We start from the raw sequence: 13,575 nt of genomic DNA on the forward strand, positions 1-13,575 counted from the left end.
AATTTAGAACCATGTCGTTATTATTCTGGGGTCACAAAACAGAACCAGTTCCAAATGAATTCTGACACAGTCTTTTCGGGAAGGAGCTCTTCCTTGCTAGCTGCCATGACTTGTTTTGTTTGTTTGTGTGTGCATCTGTGTTTTTCTCTATGGGTTGTGGGCAGGGGGAGGGCTGAACCTGACATGAACTATGAATACCCAGGGGGTGCAATAATGGTACATTAAAAGATGAGAAAAAAATTAATGCATTAAATAAAAAGTCATAAATAGCTCATTCGAATTAAGTGATAAAAATTGATTTATCGCCCTACTTACATGGGGTAAAGCTTGAAATGGGACACCTCTTCAAGGTGCTGATTAGTCATCAGTTACAGTTTATTTCTTTTATATAAAGAGATATGTGATAAACAGACATACAGACACTCTTGTGATCTCTTAAGTACAGGCAGCAGAAAAACAGGTCTGCAGCAAGAATGTAGTGATTGGTTATTGCACTTTCAACCAGTCATGACGTCTTCAGCACCCGACAATGTCAATGAATCAAATAGTTTGCACAACAGGCTGCAAACAAATTTTGCTGTTCAATTTATTGAACTGTGTGCCGAATGTGTGATAAATTGCGTAGTGCTTTCTTAAAACACTCCTCTTCGAGTATTCTTTGGGATATTTGTGGAGCCAAGCAACCCGGTTAATTCACCCTCCCCTTCTAGCCCAAATTGATTCAGGACACACTAGAGCTTAGTGTGAACGTGGAAAACAGAGGGATAGGGATAAGTAGTAAGGACAAGAGGTGAAATGGGACTGGGCCAAAAGAAGCTAGTTGAATAGAAATGCCAACAGTGCAGGTAGAACGGGGAACAGAGCAGACATCTGGTGGTCATACAAACACAAGCGGCCTCAGTGATCAGGTTACTAGTTTTGTGTGTGTCAGTATGGGTTAATAAACCAAACTTTGCAGCAAATGCCAGTAAAATATAAATAAGCAATTATAAAGTTAAAACTAAAAACAATCATTTGCTTTAAATCACTTCATTTTTCAGTGCAATTTTCAACGGTCATGTTCCTGAATCATCCACAAATTTAAACAGCATGTGAAAGTGTACAATGGTAAAACCCTCTATGATGCTATGAAGCTTGTTATGTTTGCGTATTAACAGGCATCAGGTTTCAGACACACAGATTGAACAATACTTTCCTCAAACATTTATGCTTCCCACTGTATTTTGAAGGTTTTCACATTGAACAAACATATTGCTGATAGTTTTCTTGTGTTTAAAGTACTGAAGAACTGAAAGCAACCCTCTGAAGTCAACCTAACAAAAAACAGACAGTATTTTCTCTCTCAACAAAATAGATTCAATACAGTGATGGGAGAAGGGCTGGGGCAAATGAGAGAGTGCAAGTATTAACATTTGCTTTCTTCATTGAGGAATGAGTTGGCGCTGAACTCAAATGAAATTCACCTTAGCTGCAGATACAACTTGCAGCCTCAGCAACAGCTGCTTTCAAGTAAACACTTCCTGTATGATGTTTATACTCAAAACACATCTATCCCACTCATTCATGCACATAATTCTCAACAGTCCATTCCAGAAACGGAGTTCACGGAATATTTGAAATATATACGTTGTGCTACTATATGTAAACAATTTAATTGTCTATTTATTCCTTGCCACTCAAATCATTCTGTGAATTTAGCCTTTTTCATCATGTGCCACTGAGACTGGCACAGCTGTTTGCAGTTAAGTAATGCGACTGGTTGCAAGTGTTAATGATTAATAACCATATTCTTGGTACTTATATTACACTATACCCAAACCTCTTGAACATAAAACTTGCTCTGCTTATATGAACAAAGGTATCAAGCACACATGTCTACCTATACCTTGTTCTTGATCTAGGTCTTTGAAAATCCAACATCAAAAAAGAAATAATCCCTGTTTATAAATGTTTCAGAAATTTGAACATCTAGAGGTAGACTGACTAATGTCCCTTCGAAACAGTAATATCTGATCTCATAGTATCCATCATGCATCGGTCAATCAGTATCAGCAAGCAAAACTAGATCAAAAGAGAGGACATCCTTGAGGCCTCAGACTGAGATCAGTTACACTGACATCCTAAGAACTCCAAAATCAGACTAGTGACTTCTTCTTTAAACCAAAATGGCAATTTACAAATTATTTTACTGTTAGAAAACTTTCTGTAATGGGAATATTTGATCTATGGTGCTTCTATGTACTGAATTGTTTGAAGAAAAGCTTACATATTTCCCTTGTCTGTTGTTAGTTATAAAGCTGATAAATGTTCTGTCATGTTAAAGCATCTTGCTTGTCTTCTCACGTGCTCTTTATGGCTCAAATTGCAAAGGAAAGTTAAACTTGATAAATATCAGTCACATGAAAACGGTGCATGCACCACATTTCCTGCATGGGTCAGTGAGGACAGACAGATACACGATCATCTCATAGTTTCCCCCTAAACCCTTTTATTTTTGTGTTTGTTTTTGGTTTTTTTTTTCAATGTAGATACTGAAACATAAACTATTTTGGACAGCCAGGTGCAAATACTGAGGTCTGTTTAAATAGGACAACTGCATGAGCAGATGTGTCCCACTCTGCTTCATACCTAAACCCCTTCCTCCTGACCACAGCCACAACACTACAGAAGAACAGGAATGCGTTGTGATTATTAGGTCCACTTTATCAGCTGTCACTGTGTGACATGAATGCACACTGTGAAATTGCCCGTCTAGACTTGACGTCATATCACTATCCACACACACACACTTTCACCAGAGGTGCCCTTCCCGCTTAATCCTTATACCTGACACCAGCCAAGTAATAAATGCTTGTCAGGCTAAAGATCACCAGATGCAAAACTGTCAATGTGAAACACATGGCATGGATAAATTTTATTTGATTGAAATACAAACATTATATAGTATTAATATATAAAAAAAAATATGTGTTGCTGCTTGTTGCTTGATCACTGAAACACATGAACATGTCTGAAAATAAAACCTTAACTTAAAATGATTCATTTGCTCAAAATGAACTGGCTAGATTTGATTACCTCTATAAAGTGCATTGAAATGGCTTTGTTGTGAATTGCCACCAAACAAATAAAGCTGTATTGAACTGAACTGAATTTACATACTATATAAAACAGTAATACAGACTGACATTTACAGTACAGTCAACTTCAAGTGAACCAAATGCTAGAAGCAGAGCATGAGGTAAGGAGCATTGTGGCTTAGATGCAGGGCATTGTGGGTAAGCCACCAAATCATGCGTGTATGCCGGACTGTAGCCAGTTTTGGCCATGAGAACTGGCTCGTGGTCAGACATAGAAGAACACAGTAAAATTTCTGATTGAAATATAGTCAAACCAAAGTTTAGTATTTGCCTTTTTATGCATATATAAAGATAATCCACATAAAGAAAAATATATCAGTATAAATACTGTGCTTTTCTTAAAACTTGACTCCATTTAATGGAACCAGGTTTTACATATACTGAATAATTTTCTCAAACAAATAACAGCACACTGCCGAAACTAGTCATCACCAAGCTTATTTGCATACTAAACACAGTGTCAAAAAAGACAAGTTGTGACTGATACCCGTGGGAATGTGTTATTGTAACTAAAGAATGCAACTATCAATGAGAAAGCTTAACATAATGAGAGAATAGGTGAACTGAGGAAAAACTGCTAGGAAATGTTGCAAATTACAGCATAATCTAGTTGCAACTGTAAAAAGACATCTGCTGGTCATACAGATGGAGAGCAGAGAACTAAAACAATAACCAGAAAACATAGCTGAAGAGGAGAGAGAGAGAGAGAGAGAGAGAGAGAAAGCACAGCCTTAAACATTACAGACACCATATATCAGGGATGCTGCACACAGGCTGAGTAAGGAGCTTACACTTCAGACAATCCGACCCAGTGCATGAAGATCAGTTAAACATCCATAATATGCAGGATTTACTTTGTGTCTGGGCACATCATGAACAACACATTTGCAGAGCAGAAGCAGCAGCACACCTGACAGTGTCTGCACAGTGTGTTCAGTAGGCTGAACAGTAGGTAATGTACACAAGTCAGAAGTCAATAAATAACTGGTAAAGTTAAGTACATAAATTTTGGCAAAAGATACTTGAAACCTCAAAATGTGCTTTGGCTCCCATTAACAGGGGTGTTGCACAAGTAAAAGAAGAGGTGTCACACAGTGGGTGTAGACAGCTGGCTCAAGAATATCATTCCAATATGTCTATCATACGTATGTAACTGGCACACACCTGGCAGCACTTGAATTCCAAAGCAAGAGTGAATACCAACAAGACAATATTGCAGGGGATTTTGGCACATTTGCTGGGGATGTGACACACATGTTGTTCATTCCTCCGAAGCACATTCCCTACGAGTTATACCTCATTCTAAAAGTGACTAATCAGGCTTTTCAATGATGGATAATACAACACCAGTTGGTACTAATAAAAGGAAGAAATAATCAACCTAACACAGATTTCCTTTCTTTTTCATTTACTAAATGAACACATCACACCAGTTCTGAAATCTTTACACTGGCTTCCAGTCAGTCACAGAATAGATTTTAAAACCCTTCTGATTCTTTACAAATCCCAGAATGGTTTAGGCCCAGAATACATCTGTGATATGTTCAGAGAATATAAACCTAACCTTGTCTTTGTTTTAAGTAAAGCACTTTGAATTGTCCTGTACATGCAATGTGCTATACAAATAAACTGTCTTGCCTTGCCTAAAGTAAGGAAGACCTTAACATTGCTTAATTTTCATCCAAAGAGGGCTTTGCTTAACATTTCAATCTTTAAAAGGAGAAAACATCATTGATTTTTAATAGTTTCTCTGGTAGAAATAGACAGTAAGAGCTTAACTTCCTCAGATTTCTGTACCGGCACTTCCTTCCTCGCCTTAGTCAAGGCTGAGTGAAGAGAACAAGCCACAAAGGTATTGTGTAAAACAAAAGTTTTCGGGGTCAGGAATACTGATGTCTGTGCGTCACATCTTGTCATCTTTCTGCATCATTGACACAGAGCAAAATAACATAAAACTAAACCAGCCATGTTTGCTTGTTCTAAAGCCATTGGGATAGGGTCAGGAAAACTGAAGAATACTGACAGATATAGTAAATGTTGAGCAAGATTGTGTGGAAATTCGGCTGTTTTAACCAGAAAATTATCTGAGGGGCTTCTGTAGAAACTGATTGATGGAACATTAATCACAAGCACCAACTCCACATTTCCGTTATATACAGCTGAATTAAGAGAAGGTCTTGACATAGCCAAAGATGTCAACGTCATGCATCACACAGAAACCTGAACCGGATACTCTGCTTCAAATGAAAAGTAGTCAGTAGAGGCATCATCACATGTGCATCACATACTAGCTTCTACTCTCTTCACTTCATGGATGGCACCATAAATCCCTCAAATTCTTGTGCTCTGTGTATGTACAAGAAAGGAAGCAGGGGAGTAAGTGTCCAGGCAGGAGGGCTAAGAAAAAAAGAACAGATTTCATCTTCCTTTGCTGTGGTGGCAGCCTACACCAACATCTCTAAATCAAATGTGTCATCCATGGGACGAGTGTTTTTCCAACCACAATAATGTTACCACCACCAGACTGGGCTTGACCCAATCCAGTAAAACTTCTTTTGAAAACCCCCTAATGTGCTCTGTCAAAATTTGGTAGCTTCCTCGTTGGTGGTCCCCCAGTGCCTCTTTGTGTATGTGTGATGTTTGTGTGAGTTTCATCTTTTCACATGGGTAGGCGGAGTGAGCCTTGAAGGGATAAAAAAAAAAAAAAAAAGAACATGCAATGCACCTGTCGAGTGCCTACAGTTGCACAGAAACAACATAAATGACCTTAATTTTGAAAAGAAATTTTTATTTTTAAGCTTTTATTGCCCATTTAAAAACTACCATTGCATTTGTTCTTTTCATGTATTTCAACCTCCCCCGTCTGGACTTAAACAGCTTCCCTGAGTGCTGGACATTTCCAAGAATAACAGAGTGCAGATTGTACAGCCACTTCAAAACACACTAACAGGGTCTGACGTACGTACACATGTCTGTGCCTGATAGAAAGGTGTGTTGCTACTGGAGGTAAAAACAAACATACTTTTGCATCCCTGACGCACATGGTATAATTTATTATGGAAAAAGGAAAATATTAAAACGTTTTCAACAGATTATCAGCACATTTTTTTTAATCGGTGCAAAACACTCCCACAACATCCTTCAAAAAATAAAACAGTAAGAGATTTGTTGTAAACTAAGAAAGTAAATCATACCACCACCATGTAGGAATGAGTTCACATAGTGACTGCACTTTAACTGAACAAAATACAAAAAAATGTTGAAAGGGGAAAACTATAAATTTAATGTATCCTTATCAATTTTTGTCTTATCTTTAACTCCTAACTTATTTTTCCAGCTGCTCTGAAACATATACTCCATTATAAATCAGAATGAGTGTGTTTGTATTGTTGCAGAGCATTCTTTATAATGTAGTTATAAACCTGTAGTAAACCTGACCAACTCAGATGCATTTTTTTCTGGTTTATTTAATTTCCCCAATTCAGGTTGCAATAATGAAAAAAAAAAAAAAATCACATTAAGTGAAGGCTTTAAAGACTGGCCATGTTTTACTTACCTCCGAGTTCTTTTACATTCAAGATGGCATTTGGAAATGGCACTGCTTTGATGCTGAAGCCTGAGGAGAAAAAAAAAGAGAAAATCCATCATTACAGTGATTCAAAGTGTGTCAAACCTATTTCAGGAGTGATGCAAATCAGTGCATAAGTATTCTGGCTGAATTAACTTTAAACTGTGAGAAAATGGTGGTCTGGTCTGGTCTGCGTTAGCCACACAGAAACACAAGAAAAGTTGAAAAGTGTTTTCTTCTATGCTGGAGTTAATGGAGGACAGAGTTAATATCTACAGTACTAGCCTGTATTGGGTGTTTTCTGTGGCTTAATAAGGGAAACAGTGGGAAATGGTAAAGAAACCCACTTAGGAAAGAGGTTTATTTTGGCTAAAATTATGCCTCATTGTCTTAGTGGAAATTTTCTTCCTAATAGTGCTCACAGATGGAATGAGAGACGTGAGAAACCACAGATTACATTTTTGTAAAGCTCTAAATAATCGCCAAGTGTGTTTTTAAGCACATTAGAGCAGATCAAAATCATTAAGTGAGAGAGAGGGAAGCCACAAGAGAGTTTCCCCTGGTTGGCCTTCAAGATTCTCCTTTTGTAGATGTTGGCAGACATATCCGGTACTGAAAGCTATTTCTTATTTCAGAGAACTTCACTAAATTAATTCTTAGCTAAGGTAAGTGATCGACATATTTTATCCATTGTCAACCACTCAGTAGGTGCAGACAAGTGTTCAATCTGCAGAGAAATACACACTTACGGTTATCGGCTGCACATTTGGGAGTTGCTTTATATTTAGCTTATACTGGACAAAGCCTAAATCTTTAATGGAGCTTCTGCAACAGCTCAACTTTGTTGCTGTCAAAGCTAGGGGAGGAGGGAGGAATGTCAGTGTTCTTTGGAGACCAAACTGCATATATGGAAAGAAGTGATGATTACCAGGAAAATGATGTACTAACACAGAGGCCTCCTGCTCTTCTGGACACACTTAACACCAGCCTCTGACATGATTGGAGCAAGGAAAGTTGAGCTTTGGCTGGTGACATTCTGGCATTCAATCTAGCATGAACACTGGGACTCTGAGTCCACAGTGAGGATGTTCTTCCCTTTTCTGTAAAGCTGCAAAATCTGGATAGTGTTATACATCTGTGATGCTAATCTACAGTAGGGAATACCATGAAGGCATTTCAGAAGCTCAGAAATATTACAGGAACACGTATAAGGAAAGGGATGCAGCTTCAACTCAGGAGAGCATTTGCTTCTAAATGCCCACTGTTCCACTGATGTGAATGAGAGATTAATAAGATGCATACCTGTTGTAGGTACGATGCCGTCGATGCCCTCACTACAGAGGCGTGAGAGCAAGCTGGTCTTTCCAGCACCTGTCAGGCCAATGCACACCACATCATACTCTGGTCTTGGTGGTGGGGGTCCTTTACAGCACAGTGCCCGGAAACACTACAATAAAACATACAAAGCAATCAATATTGAACTTGACAATTTAAATGGAGGTGAGAAAGACAGAGATGTTGGTGGTGATGGGGGGATGCACACTGCAAGAGTAGGGGCAGTGGTTAAGCCTCTGCATAAATATTCTCTCGACCAAGCAACCAAGTCAAATTATATATATTTTTTTTTTTTTTTTTTTTTACACTTAGGAGTATAAAAAATGAACAACTAAAACTATAAGTAGTTTGCAGTTTAATGTAATTGTGTCACACAGGGCAAAAGCCAACATTATAAATAAAAAAGGTCAAAAGTAAATAGGATGTTCAGATGCTGTTGATGTTTTTGTCTGCATGTGGACCCTGTCTGATTGGGCCCTTATGGTGGCCAAAGGCAGACCTGTCACTCCATGAATCACGGCCTGGGACCGAGGGCCTGCTGTGAGACATTAAGGAGCAAATGCAGTGTGAACCGTGAATGAGATCCTTAAACTTGTGTGGGGATCAGTATCCAAAACTAAAGAGAGATCTCTTTTATTAGCAAGACAGGAACCAGTCTGGACAAGGCAGGGCAGACACACACACACACTCCAAAGCACACACACAGAGGCTTCCACCCATCTTGTATATCACATTTCAGTTGAGGGACATCAACACAAGATTGTGTACTCCTTATGTCAGCCAATGACCCTGTTCAACCCGCCGTTAACTCTGTTCAACCAAAAACTTACAAGTGTACATGAATCTGAACACGAGGGCAACAATGATATACTGGTTCATGTTCATTTTCAACATTTTCCTATGAGTGTTTCTGAACAAAGGCAAAAAAAAAAGTAAAACTGATTCCTTAAAAGGTTATGTAACTGAAAACAGTAATACTGATTGTGAAACGATGGTTATCGTACCATAGAAAATCATGAAAATGTTGCAAGCCTGATGTGTAGTGTGCTTAAGCCACCAAAAAAAGTCTTAGTGGGTAGAAGGAAAAACAAACTAATGACATTTTTATCATATTAGCAGCGGTGGCCAGAAGATGGAACCACTGCCTTATTAAACTAGACGGAAATGGCGGATCAGAAAAGAGGTTTCATTGCAGTTCTTCCCCAAAATATCAGCGATCATCAGGGTCAGTTTTCAGAGCCATGCCAAAACAGAGCTGCTGTTTGATGGAGATGAGGGGAATCTGCTTCAGCAGAACCAGACGTCGGCTGAGCAACCCGACCCCCCCGACTCCTTGGTGAACCCACCAGTCTGCTTGAACAGGAAACATTTACCTCTTACAAAAGAAAGGCAAGATCAGAAACACACGTGTAGAAACTTGTTTAGATTAGGTCATTTTATTCTCTCTTTTGCTTACTTCTCGCCTTGCCATCTCAAACTGCCACCAACTTTCCCTGAAACAACACATGAAGCTAAATTAAAATTACCCCTTCAGCTGTCATTCCTCTCAGCTGACAGCTGATCTTTCAGAGGAAGAAAAGGGGGTCGTAATAGTAGAGATGAAATAACTAATGGGGCACTGAAGCTGTAGCAAGTTGGATCGCATAATTATTCACCCCCTTAAATGTACATGTCAACAAAGACAACAAAGGAGATCGCCGCCTCACTAGCTATGTGGGAGCAAACAAAGTATTTCACAACAGCTACTAAAGGAGCTTCCAGGGCCTGACCCTGGGGTCCCCCATGTACACAGTGGCCCCTGTGAGGGAGAGAAATGACAGCTCCCACCTCTGCCCCTCTTTGACAGCACAAGATTGACGAGGAGAGCTGGTCAAAAGGCTCAGAGGAGAAAAATAAATATGTCCAAAGGCTTTTGCTTAACTCAAGATGTGACCCTCCCCTGTATGCCCCGCACTCAATGACTTGAGAGGCAGGGTGCTGTGTCACTGAGAAGAAGAGCTCAAATCCATCTCCTCATTAATGACTTCCTTCAAAAATCTCCATTCATCCAGACAAACAGCTAAAATAGAGTTGGTAGCAGGAAACAATACTCTCATATGTGCAATCACACAGAATCCAGCGCCAGTGTGTGCTTCTTAACTACAGTTCATTGTGTATTAAATCTCCTGGTAAACTCTTACAAAGACTTACGTGCATTAAAGAAAGAAATATCCTGCCAAAAAAAAAAAAAAAAAAAAATCGACGTAAATGTCTGCCATTCCTAGACGCTATTGATTAGCTGCCTCCTAAGGACACGTTTTAACTATGTGTCCCCGGAAGACCTGCCAAGACATTACCTCACCATCCTGAAAGCTGATTGGTAAAGCTTTATGCAAATGATAATATAATTTAGACCATAACCATGGCTGCCTTTTTTTATTTTACATGAAAAAGATGCACAACAAAATGAAGAAAAACTGACTCCCAGCTCTAGTTTGAAACAGATTTTAAGACTTTAAATGGGTGACATTTGGTTCTTTGATCTTATTAAGATGTAGCCTCACACAGATAACATAAAAGCTGATTATTAAGAGTGAAAAAGAATAGTTATGGTTGTTGCAAACCTAATGTCTTCATTCAAGCAATAGTGACCAAAAGCATGTTACACATCTATTCACAGATAATTAATAGTATCTAAATGTAAAAAGACTCAGCACAAACAGTGTCCAGACAGAGCTGTCAATGGATCACATTCCATCATGATGCAAATTCACCTAATGTAGGTGGATGCAAAAAGACTGGAGCTCTTTTAGAGAACCACTCTGTATTTTTTGAAGTAATAAATGTGGGTTAGAGGGAAGCCGCAACCACCACAGAAGCAGACTAGTTCATGTTTCACTCTCATAGTCTCTGGCTACTGTTGAGACATCACAGGATAAGAAAACAGGCAGTGGCATGACAGCATGTTCCAAAGTAAGATGCCACAGCAAGTTTCCATTTTGCAAAAGAAAATACAGAAATGCTAACAAAAGCAATCATTGTTTCACAACAATTTAATCTTCTCAACAAATGTACATTATCTACTAATACTGCAGCTGGAATACTCAGGACAGTTACATCATTAATACAAATTCTTACTCAGACAAAACCTTAGCAGTCTTTCTACATCATTGTTAAATCATCTTGTGTTTATTCAGATGTTTGGCCATCATTACCCAAACTTGATGAAATTTTCACACTGCTTTAGTGAATGATTTGGATATGACGCCATTTGGCAGATGGTGCCAACATCAAACTCTACAAACCTTTCACCAGATGAGTGATTATAATTACAATTTATTTCCAAAAAGTGACAACTCCAACAGCAAGGCAGGCCCTTAAAACATACACACAAATTGGAAGATTTTAAGTGGGTTGAATTTATGTGTTATGTTATCATTTTTGTTAAATTCTTCAGCTGGAGACAAAAGACATTCCTGGAAGATGTCAGAAAATGAAGTATATCTCAACTACACTTTGCAAGATATGTTAATATGGAAGCTATGGATGAAATAAATCTGCATTTGATATATTTATATGGATGCAACTCTAATGCATAAGCTACCTTTATTGTACTAAAATAATAAAAACATGAATCAAACACATGTCTATAAGAACATTACACATCATCAGATAAGCTTGAAAGTGCAGCAATGGTGCTAATGAGTGAAATACTGTTTGTCAAAAACGTTTATCACTTTTAGCTTAAAACATTTCCAAAAATCTAGGCACACCATAAAGCAAACAAAGGTTTTCTCCTCCTATTGCAACTTCCTGACAACAGCAGATCCACCAAAAGAAAGAAGAGAAGAGGACATGAAAATAGGGAGGACATCCAAGACACTGTCCCCTGGTAGTCATAGCCACTGTAGACAGACACACAGGACACGGATAGGCAAGTGGGCCGATTTTATTTTTCCAGACCAAGTGTCGGGACAACACTTGTGTGCAGGGCTCACTCTTGACCTTTGGAAATGACAGTCCTTTATATGGGCGTCCCAGTGGAGGAGCAGTGGTAACAGCTATGTGTGTAATACACACCATCCACAGTCATAACACAGGCCCGGAGCGAAGAAGGACATACAGGAAAGCAGCCTGTCAGGGATGAAGGAATCGTAGAGGGGAGCGGGGGAGGTGGAGGGACTGTGTGGGTTAAAAGGGGGAGGCGGCTACATTCATTCATCCTCATTCATCTTCTCCCCCCCTTCGGTTGGTGTTGTTATTTGCCGCTTTGAAGCTGGGTTGGGGGGGGGGGGTGAATGGTGGGGCACAGTGTGGTTCAGTACAGTGAGGGAAGGGGGTGTATGGGGCGCATTGCATGCCATTCTCGTGAAGGGGTGAGAGAGACATGCTAGACACACAAGGCTGATTGCTGGACTCTTCCCATAGTTAGTTGTTACCAAATCAACCACAGACTCCTTAAGGCCTAAACCCCTATCATCTTCATATATATATATATATATATATATATAAACATAACATATACTTAAAACCATTAAGTTTGGTCCTCCTGGGCTTTTTCTAAGCACCATCATGATAACCCGACGCCTGAAGGGAGATTTTCCCAGCGGGTGCAGGAGAGATGACACTGTGCTTGCACCTTCAGGTATGATGGATTGTTTTCTTAAAGCCTTTACAGCAAAATAAAACAAAACATGGCGAGACTCTCGGATATGTTTTCTGTAGCTGCCAGTGATGAAATATAAGATTTACTGCACTTCAAAAAATGATGGCCAGTTATAGACACTAAACAGGTGCCATTCATTACCCCGCATCAGAAATAGATCACCTACACAGACGTGCACACATGCCCACGCAGACATACAATGAAAGAACACACTGGAACATTTGGGGGACACGCATCACTCCCATTCCACGCCTCAACAATGTCCATCCAGTTGTGTGGAATGTTTTTGATGCAGTGAATCCTGAATATGTCTGCTGTTGATTTCAGCAGCTTCGAACATGATATTGCAAAGACCTACTGGACTGAAATAACAGACATTAAGCAATAATAATATGACCCTGTCTGCAACAGCTCAACATCCCGTCTGGTGAAGCAGACCGTGTCTTACTTGAGTCGACAAAACAACCCACAAGCCATTATGCCTGACTGTCTGTGTGTGTACAGGAAGGCCATGTTTTAAAAATGATTTGCTTGTCATAGTTTTGCAGGCACATCATCCCTTTATTCTAATGCTGCATTCACTTTCTCTTCCTCCCACCCACTGTCCCCTATCTCCCCCACTAACCAATTCATTCATCCCACTTCTGTCTGTCTGGACCTCGTTTCAGACCTCCACTACTACTACCCTGACGCTAAGGTGTCTGGACAAGGAGACGAGTTGGAGCATACATATACTCATGGAAAGTCTAAAGTGAAGGTAGAGCGCCCCCCAGCTTTTTGTTGAAATATATAACATCTATTGCACTGCAGAAAGAGAAGCAATGATATGCTGTAATATTGTTACTGTAACTGAATGTACATAACACAACATTAGCATATTACATTGCCAT

At 39.4% G+C, this 13,575-nt stretch overlaps 1 protein-coding gene across 2 annotated transcripts in view; it reads right to left on the reverse strand.

The window, feature by feature from the left end:
• Window positions 1-13,575, reverse strand: part of arl15a (ADP-ribosylation factor-like 15a) — a 101,524-nt gene that overhangs the window by 55,503 nt on the left and 32,446 nt on the right. For both annotated transcript variants that reach the window (XM_041999294.1, XM_041999293.1), the window contains exons 2-3: window positions 8,008-8,152; window positions 6,694-6,753 (exon numbers count right to left, since the gene is read on the reverse strand). In XM_041999294.1, the coding sequence (XP_041855228.1) occupies window positions 6,694-6,753; window positions 8,008-8,152 (205 nt within the window). The remainder of the gene's footprint in view (window positions 1-6,693; window positions 6,754-8,007; window positions 8,153-13,575) is intronic.

Source organism: Melanotaenia boesemani, chromosome 11, assembly GCF_017639745.1.
Source record: "Melanotaenia boesemani isolate fMelBoe1 chromosome 11, fMelBoe1.pri, whole genome shotgun sequence".
NCBI lineage: Eukaryota > Metazoa > Chordata > Actinopteri > Atheriniformes > Melanotaeniidae > Melanotaenia > Melanotaenia boesemani.